At 50.1% G+C, this 15762-nt stretch overlaps 1 protein-coding gene and 1 long non-coding RNA gene across 3 annotated transcripts in view; one reads left to right on the top strand and one right to left on the bottom strand.

Annotated features, from left to right (window-relative positions):
- Nucleotides 1-6749: 6749 nt before the first annotated feature.
- On the bottom strand, nucleotides 6750-9232 carry LOC102128519 (uncharacterized). The gene is made up of 3 exons (XR_006693926.3): nucleotides 9082-9232; nucleotides 7903-8008; nucleotides 6750-7159 (listed from the first exon to the last, which is right to left on the bottom strand). It is a non-coding gene; the product is annotated as an uncharacterized lncRNA (long non-coding RNA).
- The window catches only part of CABLES1 (Cdk5 and Abl enzyme substrate 1), a 127028-nt gene continuing 119874 nt past the window's right edge, over nucleotides 8609-15762 (top strand). For both annotated transcript variants that reach the window (XM_045377927.3, XM_015440110.4), the window contains exon 1: nucleotides 8609-9717. In XM_045377927.3, the coding sequence (XP_045233862.2) occupies nucleotides 8885-9717 (833 nt within the window). In that variant the 5' untranslated portion in view covers nucleotides 8609-8884. The remainder of the gene's footprint in view (nucleotides 9718-15762) is intronic.

Raw genomic sequence — 15762 nt, 5'->3', positions numbered from 1 at the left:
CTGCAACCTCTGCCTCCCGGGTTCAAGCGATTTTCCTGCCTCAGCCTCCTGAGTAGCTGGGATTACAGGAGGCCGCCACCACGCCTGGCTAATTTTTGTATTCTTAGTAGAGATGGAGTTTCACCGTGTTGGCCAGGCTGGTCTAGAACTCCTGACCTTATGATCCACCCACCTCGGCCTCCCAAAGTGCTGGGATTACAGGCATGAGCCACTGTGCCCGGCCTTTTGTGCTAATTTTTTTTGAGGCTGTCTCTTCCTGTAGTTTGCTCGTCTACATGGGCAGCGAAGGTTACCATGGCCCACTAACCAGCCCAGCTGAACTGCCCAGTGGCAGGCCAAGTGGTGATGTTTCCCCAGAACCTGGCCACATCCATCCCACTCTGATAGGAGAATATCTAAACAAATGCAATCACTATAAAACAGTGCTGCTATCCTGGGAGACAGATAGCCCTGTAGGCGGGACTGCCTCCTGCCCTGCCTGTCTGTGCAGAGTCTAGAGGAGCCAGCATCCGGAGGTTCATGCACACAGGCCATCTGTAAGTTGTGTGTTTATGAGCTGTAATTACACTAGGGGTGGTTTCTTCATTGTCCCTGAGCTGGTTATTCACGCGTCTCAGTGCAATTTCAAAGAATATAAAACCAGGTTAATTTCAAAGAAAATAAAATCATGAGTTTGCTATGATTTAAGAATAAAGGTAATATAACAAAGAAGGTTCATTCGTTTCCTTTGAAATGCCAATATCATATAAACTCTGCAGTTGGATCAGAAGTGGTGTTCTGGGCATGAACGATCCCTTTTTGGAAGATTGAGGACAGCTCATGGAAGCATCTGAAATGCATTTTCCTAACACAGTTTTGATGCCAGGTTTCTTCCAGGGTAGTTAATGCCTTCAGCAGCGTGACATAAGAAATATATATTTGGTCTCTGCCCCCAGTTCCTGGCACAGAGCTCCTAAAACACTCGTAATTTCCAGGCTGCTATGGGTGCTAGGAACATCCTTTGTTCTAATGTTTGGTCTTTAATCCTGGTTCCTGACACAGAGCTCCTAGATTCCTTGTAATTTCCTGGGTTATAGGAGTGTCTTTTGTTCTAACAAGACAACTCCTGATGGGCTCCTGAGTAGCTTCAGGACGGGGATGGTCACCAGAAAGACCAAGCCATGACTAGAAGCTTGGAACTTTCTCCCCTGGCTCCCATCCTCCGGGAAGGAGACTGAATTAATAATCATGGTTACGTGAAGAAGATTCCATAAAATTCCCTAAAATTCAGGCAGGGCGCGGTGGCTCACGCTTGTAATCCCAGCACTTTGGGAGGCTGAGGAGGGCAGATCACGTGAGGTCAGGAGTTCCAGATCAGCCTGGGCAACATGGTGAAACCCCATCTCTACTAAAAATACAAAAATCAGCCAGGCGTGATGGTGCATGCCTGTAGTCCCAGCACTTTGGGAGGCTGAGGTGGGCGGGTCACTTGAGGCCAGGAGTTTGAGGCCAGTCTGGGCAACATGGTGAAACCCTATCTCTAACAAAATTAGCCAGGCATGGTGGTGCGTGCCTATAGTCCCAGCTACTCGGGAGGCTGAGGCAGGGGAATCACTTGAACCTGGGAGACGGAGGTTGCAGAGAGCCGAGATTGCACCACTGCACTCCAGCCTGGGTGACAGAGTGAGACTCCGTCTCAAAAAAAAAACAAAACCAAAAATACCCCAGCATTCGGAGGGCAGAGGGTTTCCCTATGGGTGAACATGTGCACATGCTGGGATGGTGGCACCCCCACCTCCTCCAGGACAGGCACTTTTGAGCTTGGGACCCTTCCAGAGCTTGCCCTCTGTGCCTCTTCACCTGGCTGTTCTCGGTGTCCTTCATCATCTCCTTTCTAATAAACCTGTCAACAGAAGTGTTTCCTTGTGTTCTGTGAGCCATCACAGCAAATGATCGAATCTTGGGAGGCCCCGATTTGTAGCCAAGTTGGACAGAAGTGTGGGTAACTTCGGGACCCACTGCCTGCAATTGGTATCTGAAGTGGGGGGCAGTCTTGTGGGACAGGGCCCTTTGCTTGTGAGATTTGACCCTCACTCCAGGGAGATAGTGTCAGAATTGAGCTGACTTGTAGGACACCCAGGGGGTGTCTGAGAGTCCGAGCATTGGTTGATGTAGGAAAATCCCCACACATACTTGGTGTCAGAAGCGTTCTGTGTGAGTAGAAAAAAACAGGTTTTCACATTTAACAGGGTATCTTGGCCAGGAACAGTGGCTCACACTTGTAACCCCCGCACTTTGGAAGACCAAGGTAGGAGGATAGCTTGAGGCCAGGAATTCGAGACCAGCCTAGGCAACAGAGCGAGACCCCTGTTGCTACAAAAAATACAAAAATTAGCCAGGTATGGTGGTGCACACCTATATTCTCAGGTGCTTGAGGGGCTGAGGTGGGAGGATCGCTTGAGCTCAGGAGTTCAAGGCTGCAGTGAGCCATGATCCTGCTGTTGTACTCCAGCCTGGGTGACAGAGTGACACCCCATCTCAAAACTAAGAATAAAAATTAAGCTTTTTTTTTTTTGAGACGGAGTCTTACTCTGTCACCCAGGCTGGAGTGCAGTGGTGTGATCTTGGCCCACTCTGACCTCTGCCTCCCAGGTTCAAACAATTCTCCTGCCTCTGCCTCCTGGGTAGCTGGGATTACAGGCACGTGCCACCACACTCGGCTAATTTTTCTATTTTTGGTAGACAGGGTTTCACCATGTTGGTCAGGCTGATCTCGAACTCCCGACCTCATGATCCGCCCACCTTGGCCTCCCAAAGTGCTGGGATTACAGACGTAAGCCACCGCGCCCGGCCTACAGCTCTTTTGAAACTTTTTAAAAATACACTGTATGATGCAGAAAATATTAGTATGTGTTTCTCTGCTATTAGTTTGAGGGCTCCAGGATAGGACCACATCCTGTTCTCCTTGGTACTCACAGAACCTAACTCAGACCTGGCATGGGATTGGCATTCAGGAAATACTGGGATGAGGGTTATGAGTAAGTCACGTTTGTAAGCTGCTATATGGGGTTCTATATTACTCGTTGGGTTTATTTCTACATCTAACATCCCTGAGCTTCTAGTCAAGTCTTATTCAAATGTTGTATCTGATCTCCGATGTCCTGGGGAATTAAGGAAGGAAATTAAAGTTTCTATGCCAAATTGAAAAAGGGCAAAGAATAACCCTACCCCCATCCTCTCTTCCTCCCATTCTCTCAGGCCAGCAGAAATGATCAAAAGTTCCTATGGGTAAGGCAAACTTCATGGAGAAGAGCTGGGGCATCGAGGACCACCTCTTGATCATTCTCTACTTCTAGTCTCAGAGGATTTAACTGCCTTTTTTTTTTTTTTTTTTTTTTTTTAAAGACAGTCTTGCTCTTGTCACCCAGGCTGGACTGCAATGGCGTGATCTTGGCTCACTGAACTTCTGCATCCTAGGTTCAAGCGACTCTCCTGCCTTAGCCTCCTGAGTAGCTCAGATTACAGGCGCATGCCACCACGCCCAGCTAATTTTTGTATTTTTAGTAGAGATGGGGTTTCACCATGTTGGCCAGGCTGGTCTCGAAGTCCTGACCTCAGGTGATCTACCCACCTCGGCCTCTCAAAGTGCTGGGATTACAGGCGTGAGCCACCACGCCCGGCCAGGATTTAACTTTCACTGGATTAAGGAAAGCAGCAGGTTTCTCAGGGAGACTATGCCTATGTTAGATTGACAGTCCAGTGCGTGTTCCAGCAGCCCGCACCAGCCTGTACTTTGATGGAAAATACCGTAAAATAATCTGACTTAAGCAGGAGCTAACAGCTGAAGCTTCTCATGGTCCTGCCTAGAAAGGTATGCTAATATTTCATTGGTCTCAGGATCAGTGAAAACGATAAAAACCTAGAACCTAAAACATTTTGGGCTTTTTAATGTGCACCTTCTGTATTTTGCATTTTTCTAATAATAGTTACCTCTGAACTACAGGTACTCTGCTAGTTACATAATTTATACTGTTGGTAACCCTCACAACCCTGCAAGGTAAAATATTGCAACACCTACCTTCACCCATAGATAAGGTAGGAGAGGCTACCAAGGTACAAAGCTTATGATATCCCCAAACTGGAGACCTTACAAGGTTGCATGTTTCTTGGAGCCTAAGCTAATTTTCAGACTTCTTACTCTGCTGAATTATTATTTTTTTAAGGGACAGTGATTACTTGTAGGTTTTTTCCTTTGTTTTTAAAAACTGACCTCCAATATGTCTCCATCAAAACAGTGCATGCGTTTTGAATTCATGCGCGCAAAAATGTTTCAGAATGGGCACTCGAAAGGGACAATATAAAAGGGAAGGGGGAGAGGGGACACGTGGCTGACCAAGTCGAATCACATTTCAAGTTCTAGTCCTCCAGGCCTGCAATGCATGAGGAATCTGTATGCCAAACTTCCTCTTCTGCAAGGATCCTCCTCCTGGCCTTCTGAATCTCCTAGGTCAGCTCAAATCCTGGCTCTTGCCTAAGGCCTTCCCCGCCACTGCAAATAAAACACTTCTTTTCCATATTCTGATAATGCTTATAGTCCAGTTGCGCATTTGAAACTTAATCAGGGTTGGCTTTGCATTTTCATTTAAATGTGTTTTCCATGGTTTAACTATCAAGGTCACAAGGGCTAAGGGCCACATTTCTTTTTATCCCTTTGTCACAGATGGTACTGTGGATGTAGAAGTTGCTTGATAAAACTTGATCAATGACTAAGTAGTTGAAAAATAAATGAATTTGGAATAATTCAGGGACTAAGTAGATTAGAATGGCATAAATAACAACTGACATTTTAAAAAGTACTTTAAAGTTTGTAAAATATTCCTCAGCAGTCTCATTTGTACCTCACAATAACCCACAGAGAAAACTGACTCAGAGAGGGTAAGTGGCCTGCTCTTGAAACCCAGATCCTCTTACTCCAAAGTTTGCATTATTCCATAATAGTTGACCTCAAGTATGGATGTAAGATTAAGTCTGGACACTGTTCTCTACCATTAAACATCCTTACCAGCAGAGGGCGCAAGAACATGCATGGATGGGTCTTGGAGTCTGATGGGTTTGTATACTGGCCCACCCCAGCTAAGAGCTAGATGACTTGGGGCAAATTATTTAATTTTTCTGAGCCTCGTCTGTAAAATACTGATAATGCTTTCACCACCACCACACGGTGGTTATAAAGATTAGAAATACTCTGTGGCTGGCATACAGTAGGTGAACAATAAACCATATCTCAAGATCCCCAGAAGGGGGTCACGGAAGCAGTTTGGAGATTAGACATTTTCTTTCTTTTTTTTTTTTGAGACGGAGTCTCACTCTGTCCCCTAGGCTGGAGTGCAGTGGTGCGATCTCAGCTCACTGCACGCTCCGCCTCCCAGGTTCACGCCATTCTCCTGCCTCAGCCTCCCCAGCTGCTGGGACTATAGGCATACGCCAGCACGCCTGGCTAATTTTTTGTATTTTTAGTAGAGACGGGGTTTTGCCGTGTTAGCCAGGATAGTCTCGATCTCCTGACCTTGTGATCCACCCACCTCAGTCTCCCAAAGTGCTGGGATTACAGGCGGAGCCACCACGCCTGGCCAGAGATTAGACATTGATTCTTATTTGATGCTTTAATAAATATTTGAAATTAGTTTCATACTTCACACTTCACGTAGACAAAAGGTTACAGAAAATGAAGGTTATAAAAAATGAATATTGATAGAAACTTTTTAGTATTTTTTTAATCGATGTATCATGGTTGTACATATTTTGGGGGATGATAGAAACATTTCAATACCCAGTAAAATTGTAAGAAAGCAGACTGAACAACCTTTATGGATGAAAACCTTAAAAACATGAAATGCCATTTGCCCCAGCATCTATTTAACCTAAGAAAATAATATTGGGTGGTAGCAAGATTTAGAAAAACAAAAAGGAAGTCATCATCACTTTATAAGAGCAAACGTGGAAACCACAAATTTATTAAATGCACAGGTTTAAAAGGGTACAGTCTCTCCATCAAATTGAACACTATGTAGTCATTAAAATAAAAATTCTTCCATGTAGAAAAATATTCTACATGGAAAGAAAATCCCAACACAGCAGGCAAAAATCACAAGAGACAAAACAGCCCGATTTCACTTTTGTTTAAAAAACACACCCAAGGCCAGGCATGGCAGCTCACACCTGTAATCCCAGTGCTTTGGGAGGCCACCATGGGAGGACTGATTGAGGCTGGAAGTTCCAGACCAGCCTGGGCAACATAGTGAGACTTCAACTCTACAAAAAAATTTTTCTCTTTTTTTTTTTTGCTCTGTCACCCAGGCTGGAGTACAGTGGCACGATCTTGGCTCACTGCAACCTCCGCCTCCTGGGTTTAAGCCATTCTCCTGCCCTCCTGCCTCAGCCTCCCCAGTACCTGGGATTACAGGCATGTACCACTATGCCCAGCTAAGTTTTGTATTTTTAGTAGAGACAGGGTTTCACCATGTTGGCCAGGCTGGTTTCAAACTCCTGACCTCATGATCTGCCCGCCTAGGCCTTCCAAAGTGCTGGGATTACAGGCTTGAGCCACTGTGCCGGGCCAAAATTTTTTTTTAAAATTAGCCAGGTGTGGTGGTGGGTGCCTGTAGTCCTAGCTATTCGGGAGGCTGAGGCAGAGGGAATCGCTTGAGCCCAGGAGTTGAGTCTGCAGTGAGCTATGATCACACCACTGCACTCCAGCCTGGGTGACAAGCTAAAAGAATATATATACATATGTCTCTATAAAATACATGAAAATACAAAACAGATATCAAAAATTAAGTTTAACGTTATTTCCACAGAAGAGATTGTTAGTGATACCCCTCCTTTTTTTTTTTCTCTCCTCTTTGCTTATGTTCTCTGAAATTAACGTTTATCACTTTTGAATGAAGGAAAATATATTTTACAGGAACACTGTTGGAGTCTTTCACTTAACACTGCCTTCCAACCAGGCCAGTGGTCATGTAAATTAACTCGATTGTCATAAAAGGGCTTGGAAGTTTCAAGGTAGTTAGCCAAAATAATTAAAATCCTGGTGAAATTTCACAGAGCTGGCCATTGAGCTTTGACTTCACTGATATGAGGCTGCTGTAAATAGACTCCAGGCTCCAGGTTTTCAAAAGGCCTAAAAACAGTACAAAATAAAATATAACAACAATTGTTCATGTAAAGGGCCACGTGCCATCTCTGTCCTGAGCAAATGTAACCTGAAACTCTCTGGCACTCCAGGTTGGCGGCACCTCTCTGGACAGGGTGTATTTGCTCTCCATTACTCAATTTACTTTCCTGAGCTTGAAATGGAGTGGAATTTCAATGTAGAGTTACCCATTAGCTCCAGGGCTAAATTTAAACCTTTAATTAAATTAATCCGTTGATCTTAAACACGTTGCTTCTCCCTCAAAAGTGTAGCAGGTGTTTAATTCAGTGTGGCAATTGTTCCTTACTGCATTTGGTAAGTTGCCCACACCGCCTGGGGAAACCCGCACACGTTTTCAGATCCCTCCAGGTGAATCCCTTCACCCTGTCCCCACCCCCAACCAAAACAAGCATTCATTGCGGGTGGGGACTGCGACTCCTCCCAGATTCAGAGCTACTGCTCTGGGAGGTCTTCAGGAACCCGTATTTATAGAAGACATGGTAGGTGCCAAACGTGTGTTTATGATTAAACGACAGATAACTGTCCACATTGGTCCCAGTTTATGCGGGAGAAAGATCATAATCTACAAAAATTTGCAAGGTGACCAGGAGAAAAGAGTGTAAGGTCATTTTAGCCCACCTCGGTATTCACAGAAAATGGAGCATATTTCAGAGCCAAAGTAAAAAATTTGCGTTGGCCTTTGCTAAGAGAGAGATGAAAAGTGACAATACCATGGATTGGGAATGCGTGAATTCGTTGGTCACATGGAAGATGTTCGTGCTTCTGGGCTCTTACGCATCCCAAGGCGTGCATTTATCCCGGGGGCTGCATCTTGGCCTGGGAACGAATGAGACCCAACCGCAATGGTTGTTAGCGATAACTTTACGGTGGGACAGTCTCCATAGGGGCTGTAGACTTACCCGTGTTATTATGAATAAGGACCTATTTACTCCTCAGGGACCAACGGCCTTGCGGGGTCTAAGTAACTCGCTCTCAGTCTAAAACTCTGCAACGCTCCACATAACTGTCCTGTAGACCCACAACTCTCCCAGGAGCACAGCCCCAGGACCTAACCCACTGGGTTCTGCTCGCTCCCCCAATTCCCAGTGCGAGCGCGCGGGGGAAACGTGCTCGCCTCCCGCACCTGGCTTCCGCGCGCCCCGGGAGTCGCCAACCCCCCCAGCAAGCAGCTCGGACAACCCGGACAGCCGGGCCGATCCCCCGCCCCACCACCCGCTCGGCTCTCCCGTCCTCCTCTTCCTCCTCCTGCGGCCCCTCGCCTCCCGCCGCCTGCCTCTGCGGCCGCCGCCTGCGGCTTTGTTTTCCTCCCAGGTCGCATTCCCCACACGTGATTCCGTGTTATTGCAAAGAGCGCTTTGGAGCGCGAGCGCGGGGCGCGCGCACCTATAAATACGGACACCCGGCCCCGGAGCCCGCGAGCCAGCGGCGAGGCGACCGGCGGGCAGCCAGCCAGCGAGCCGAACGAGCCGAGCGAGTCAGCGAGGCGCGCGCGTGGGCCGGGGCGGCGGCGCCCCCAGCCAGAGCACCGAGGGGCGAGCATGGCCCGCCCGCGAGGGGGCTGGACCGCCGCGCACGCCGCCCGATCCCCGCGCCCTGCCCAGCCCGGGTCGCCGCCGCTCGCGCCCGCCGCTTAGCGCTCGGGCGCCGCTCGCTTCTCCGGGCATCGCGGAAATCCCGCCGCAGACGGACACAATGGCGGCGGCGGCCGCCACCACGGCCGCCTGCAGCAGCGGCAGCGCCGGCACCGACGCCGCGGGCGCCAGCGGATTGCAGCAGCCGCCGCCGCAGCCCCAGCCCGCGGCCGCCGCGCCGGCCCAGCCGCCGCCCGAACCCCCCCGGAAGCCGCGCGTGGACCCGCGGCGCCGCCAGGCTGCCCTCTCCTTCCTCACCAACATCTCGCTGGACGGCCGGCCGCCGCCGCAGGACGCGGAGTGGGGCGGCGGCGAGGAGGGCGGCGCGGCCAAGCCGGGCGCCGGCGGCGCCTGCGGCGGGAGGACTCGGTTCAGCCTGCTCGCCGCCGCCGAGCGGGGCGGCTGCATCGCGCTCGCAGCGCCGGGCACGCCGGCTGCGGGGTTGGCCGCTGGGTCCGGCCCTTGCCTCCCACAGCCCTCGTCGCTGCCGCCCTTAATCGCTGGCGGCCATGCGACCGTGTCCGGCCCCGGGGTGGCTCGGGGATTCGCGAGTCCCCTGGGCGCCGGCCGGGCGTCGGGGGAGCTGTGGCAGCCGCCCGGGCCGGCGCCTCTCGCCGCCTGTGCCCAACTGCAGCTGCTCGACGGGTCCGGGGGCGCCGGGCAGGAGGAGTTGGAGGAGGACGATGCCTTTACCGGCGTGCAGGTGCCGGCGGCCGCCTTTTTGGGCTCCGGGACCCCCGGCAGTGGGAGCGGCAGTCGGGGACGCCTCAACTCGTTCACTCAGGGAATCCTGCCCATCGTCTTCTCCAGACCGACTTCGCAGAACTACTGCTCCCTGGAGCAGCCAGGCCAGGGCGGCAGCACCAGCGCCTTCGAGCAGCTGCAGAGGTCCCGGTGAGTATCGGGGATGCGACGCGCACCCAACCCTGCGTCCCTCCCCGCGCCCGGCGCGTCCAGCCTGCCCGCGGTCTCTGGGTTACGGGCTACCGGTTGCTCCCATTTTCCCGCGCCCTGTGCTCCGGGCCCGAATCCCAAACCACGAGGGCACCCGAAAGAGGGGGCGTCCGCAGGGAGTGCTTGGTCACACGTGTGTGCACGAGCCCAGCACTCTGAGAGGAGCCCCGTGCTTGTGCAGTGGGTCGGGAGTTGCAGGAGCCCAGTAAAAAGCGGCGTCTTAGCCTCCCCGCACGGTATCACAAACTTCCTGAAACCCGGTCCAGACCCGGAGGCGCACTCCTCCCGCGCGGGGCGAGACTCGGCCGGGCGCAGAGTGGAGCAGTGCAGGCCGGCAGCTGAGCGGCGCTTGTGAGCCTGAACTTGTAGGAGACACGCGTGACCCTCCAGAGAAGTTATGCCTGCGCTCCAAGTCTTCCTGCGGCCCGGGGAAACTTGGCTTTTTCCATTTGCTTTCCTGAGAAATGGAAAGTCCTTCTTACATTCCCTTCAACTAGGCCTAGGGGGTGGGTAACAAAGAGGAAATAGGGCTTGACGGATTTTTTTCCTGTTCCAAGATGAATTCGCTTGAGTTCTTTAAACGCTTGTTTTACTTGTTTGTTAGCTGAAGTTATCTGGCGGCATTATGCATCTTAGCAAAAGCATGAAATGCTGGACGTTTGCTTATTGTTCAGGAAACAGAGTTTGTCACCATATATTCTAAGGGGCAGTCGGAGGTTGGGACTGTGTGAACTGAAGCTTGCAAAAGAAGTAGGCGGGAGCAGGTGGGGAGATGCAGATCCGTCCCCAGGGAGTGCCCTCCCTTGTTGGTTAATAAGGCCTCTTGTGAAGTTAGCAATAGCATAGACTCTACCTTGACGAAGTTGTCTTAACTTCCTGGGGCCTCAGTTATCCCTTCTGAGAAGGAATGCCTTTCTCTGCTAGAATTTCTCTCTCCTATCATGCTTATCTGAAAGCTTGATCTGGCCCAAGTAAGAAGGTGCCTGTGGGAAAACTTAACTTCCTCCCGCAATGGACAAATGGGGAAGAACAGGACCGCCTCATCCACAAGTTTGCTCCTAGTGTATGTACTTCTTCCTAAGTGGGTGAAATCATGAGGGTGCTAGTTACGTAGCCTCGCCGTTTCAGTGCACATAGCCCTCAAGCAGGGGTGTGGAGCCGGGGAAGCAGCCTCCTGAGTGCATGGATGAATTAGCGACACTGGGCACAGGTGACAGCCCTACTCCGGTGTTTCTTGTCAGAGCATGCATCTGCTCAGCAGCAGGTGAGTGCAGGGAGGTGGAATCCCTTGTTTCTGGGTGAGTCCTGCAAACTCAGCGGTTTCTTAGCTCAGTATTACCGCTTGACATCACACACTGGCTCATGATGACTCCAGAATTGCAGCCTAAGCCCAGCAGTCAAGAGGGTTATGACAGGAATTGTAATAAACATACATGTTATTTTAAGCCAGTGTGCAAAGCTGGCTTGTGTCTCCTGATGGACAGATGTGTCGTCCATGCTAAAGGCAGCTGGAGATCAGATTACCTCGCACGCTTTCTCCAAGAAACTCATTTCACGGGATATGGAGGATCTTGTGTGTTCACATTTCTGAACCAAAGAATATCCAGAACTACACCTCCAGTCCTATAAATATGAATCTTTTAGGCGTTTTATTGATCCTTTCCACCTTGACACACACATTAGGATGAGTTAATCACTGGAAGATGCTTCTTTACCTGACAGTCACTTTAGTCCTATTTCTGAATAATCCATATCTGGCAAGCTGATAGGCTTTTATAAAATTACAGCTGTGAATAGAAACAGCATAAAATTCCAGTACAAAGGGGAAAATAGGTTAAACTGATTTAAGAAAGGTGGAAAGGCTGGGTTAGCTGTGGAAAGGCTACAGACTTGAAATATCCTAGGACACTTTGATTCCAACACCCCGTGGCTTGCCTATCTCTAGAGTACTTCCACCTGCCTAGTCCAAGTGTGCTGAGAGCACAGACTCACTTGAATAAGGCCCAGGGCCAGCTTTTCTGGTTTGCATTTGTGGAAACCGTTCCTGGTGTGCCTCCTTGCTAGCCTGTGTGTTTCCATGTACATGTGACCTCACGGATGTTCTCCTGGGATGTTTTCAAATCAAATTGTATTTTCCTTGGATTCATTTCTTGCCATTAGAGGAATACCATAGCACGTTGTTCCTCCAAAATGTGGGCTTTGCACCTTCAACTTGACGGGGAGCAGTTAGAAATGCAGACTCTTCCCCTATTCCAGACTAAGTGAGTCCAGATCTGCATTTTAACAAGATCCTCAGGTGATTTGTATACACATTAAAGTTCCACAAGCGTTGCCACAGTGTATCTGAAATCTGCCCTTTTAAAAAAAATGAATTTGAGGTTTTATATATTGGGTTTGTTTCGGGTATATAAAAATTAGAATGTCGGGCCGGGTGCAATGGCTCATGCCTATAATCCCAGCACTTTTGGGAGGCCGAGGCGGGCAGATCACCTAAGGTCAGGAGTTCAAGACCAGCCTGGCCAACATGGTGAAACCTCATCTCTACTAAAAATACAAAAATTAGCTGGGTGTGGTGTTGCACTCCTGTAATCCCAGCTACTTGGGAGGCTGAGGCAGGAGAATCGCTTGAACCCAGGAAACGGAGGTTGCAGTGAGCCAAGATTGCACCATTGCATCCCAGCCTGGGCAACAAGAGTGAAACTCCATCTCAAAAAAAAATTAGAATGTTTCCCAATATGCAATCTTGAAACCCTTTCTTCTTGGTTACTTTCGTTGGAACACTTGTAAAACCAATCACAAATAATTGCTTGGACTTCCAAACTTTACAACACACAGGTAAGAAAATTTCTGTGTGCAAGCTTTGGCACGACAAGGTGCACAGTAAATGCTTGTGGATGCAGTGATTACACCACCTCTGTTCACTGGACTGGATTCTTGACATCTATTGTATTTAGCCCGCATAGTCACCCTGAGTATGGATTCTTTCACAGGTGAGGAGACCACAGGCTCAGAGAGGTAGTAATTTCTCAGACTGGCCCAGCTACTGAGAGGCACATAGGATAATCTGACTTAGTTGGGCCAGGATAGGAACCTGGATCATTGATGTCCAAGCTCTGCCACTCTACCATGTCACTATACCTTGCACACAATAGACCCAGAGATAATTTTTGAGCTGTTGGCTGTAAATGTTTGTCTCTTATACAACCGGCCAGTCATACTAGTGTAATTCAGCAGCCCCTTTCTTATCCTTCCAAATTTAGCCTCTTTGTTTGGATCCCCTAGCTTGATATTTCACCGTCTCTACTCTGTTGCAGTGTCCCGGGAACCCAGGACTGTGAGCCTGGGTTCCTCCCAGCCTCACGGACCAGACTCTAGCAGTAGGAAGCCCAACAGGCTAGGTTTGCTCTCAGGCTGCAGTGTCAAGAGGTGGGAAGCCGGCCGGGTGCTGTGGCTCAAGCCTGTAATCCCAGCACTTTGGGAGGCCGAGACGGGTGGATCACGAGGTCAGGAGATCGAGACCATCCTGGCTAACACGGTGAAACCCCGTCTCTACTAAAAATACAAAAAAGAAAAACTAGCCGGGCGAGGTGGGGGGCGCCTGTAGTCCTAGCTACTCGGGAGGCTGAGGCAGGAGAATGGCGTGAACCCGGGAGGCGGAGCTTGCAGTGAGCTGAGATCCGGCCACTGCACTTCAGCCTGGGCGACAGAGCGAGACTCCGTCTCAAAAAAAAAAAAAAAAAAAAAAAAGAGGTGGGAAGCCAAAAAGATGCCTCTTAGCTTCATGCCCTTTCGTGTTTCTCTGCTCTGGCAGTGAACGGTGCATCTGGAAGGTGTTAATAGGTGAAGGGAGTGTGAATTTATAAGGTATGCGTTAAGTCTTCCTTTCCCTTCAAAAACTTCCTTGCAGCCAGCAGCTGGCCTCAGCCCTGGCTTACTCCCTGGAGATTCTGGCTAGCGGACAGCTCCCCAGGAGGACATGAAGTTGAGCCCAGGTGAACGCTATGCGTGGTGACCAGGGACTATTTTTCTTTCTTTCGTTTTCTTTTTTGAGATGGAGTCTTGCTCTGTCGCCCAGGCTGGAGTACAATGGCACCATCTCAGCTCACTGCAACCTCTGCCTCCCGGGTTTAAGCAATTCTGATGTCTCAGCCTCCCGAGTAACTGAGACTGCAGGTGTGTGCCACCACACCTGGCTAATTTTGGTATTTAGTAGAGATGAGGTTTCACCATGTTGGCCAGGCTGGTCTTGAACTCCTGACCTCAGGTGATCCACCTTACCTCGCCTCTCAAAGTGCTGGGATTATAGGCGTGAGCCACCACGCCCCATCCAGGGTACTATTAAAAAATAGCATGAGGGTTTTGAGTTAGCATCGTGCCTTGCGGGCTTGTGATACAGAAGAGCCCTAGGTCCTGGGTTCAGATGCTGGTGCCACTGTGACAGCCGTTTGACCCTGGTGGGTTAACCAGCCCTCTGGGTCTGTTTCCTCCTGAGAACCTTGGCTTGTGCCTCAGGCCCTTTCAAGTGTAAAATGCACTTACATTTGTAATTGAGGTCTGAGTGTGGCCTTGTGCTCAATGCTTCGTATTTGGGCTTCTCAAATGTAAATGCATTTGGAATCACTTAATCTCTTAAAAGCAGATTCTGTGTTTCTAACCAGTTCCCTGGAATGCAGAGTGGCCACCATTTGAGGAGGGAGGCTTTACCCACTACTACGATTTGTTCCTGTTGTCAGGCCAAGGAACCCGGGACTCAGATGTTAAGTGGCCTGCCCGAGGCCAGCTAGCGATTAATAGCAGAGCTCAGGCTCGGATTGCTCAGCCGACTTAGAGCTTCTGCCAGCCCCTCCCTCTGCATTGCCGCTCTTCGGAGGAAATCTGGGTTTGTGCTGTAATTGTAATCTGTGTCTTGACTGAAAAGAAAAATGTGAGCCAATCACAGATCAGGAATCAGGGTAAGGGGAGATGGATACTGTTTCCTAGCTTTTTCACCACCTGCTTTGTGACATCAGGCAAGTCACCAGTCTGTGTGCCCCAGCTGTGAGCCACCTGACCCCTCAGGATTTCAGAAGTCTGTAAAGAACTTTGATCTCAGCAGTAAGCAAACACAAATTATTGCTGAGCCATTTTTCCAGCAACCATGGGTTTGGGAGGTTGGAGTTGCAGCCCCAGGCCAGGTGGGGCCCTGTGGATGGCGGGCGCAGCTGAGGCTGGCCAGCTGCCCTTCTTGCAGTCACAAAGCCTGCAATGTGGGCAAGCTCAGGAGAAATGCATAGGAAGCCTGCTCACTGCTGGTAAGTGCCTGGGGAGGCTTGTGAGTTCAAGGGTGAGCTTTTGCTCTCTGGAAGGGGTACGGAAGCCGCCACATGGCTCTGTACCATGTGCTCAGTAGCTTTCCCAGGAAGCCCCGTGCCTGGACTTTTTTTCTCTCTTCGGAAAGATAGCTGTGAGGTGGCAGAGGGCCAAGGGCAGGTGGCCTGGAGAGTAGAATAGGAGACAGTGCAGGTGAGCCTGTGCTGGGACCTGATGTGGCATAAGAGAGGTCAAAGCAGGACTTGGGACTGCTGGGTTTTGGGTCTTAGTTTCCTTACGGAACTCAGGGGTTGGGACAGATGAGCCTGCCACCCCTTCTGGGTCCCTCATTCCACGTGTCTCGGTCCTGTGGCCTGCTGCAGAGTCTGGGGGCATGTTTAGCCTGGGGGCATGTGGATAATCTAACCTCAGAATCGGGTACAAAGTAGCGTTAAGTTTGTTCCATGTGGCTCTGATGGGCAGAACATGCAACTAATGAAGAAATGAATGGATGAATGAATAGGGTTCTCCCAGTGCAAGGGAGAACTTTAAAAACTACCTTCAGCTGTGTTCCTTCGGCCACGGGCAGTATCACAGCTGGACTGACAATGTTAGGAGGCCATCCAAGCAGGAAGCCACTGCCTGGGGGGGGCAGTCAATCCCCCAGCTGAAACTCCTCCCACACCAAGGACATGA

This window comes from Macaca fascicularis, chromosome 18 (assembly GCF_037993035.2).
Source record: "Macaca fascicularis isolate 582-1 chromosome 18, T2T-MFA8v1.1".
NCBI lineage: Eukaryota > Metazoa > Chordata > Mammalia > Primates > Cercopithecidae > Macaca > Macaca fascicularis.
This window is presented reverse-complemented; position numbering and strand designations above follow the sequence as displayed.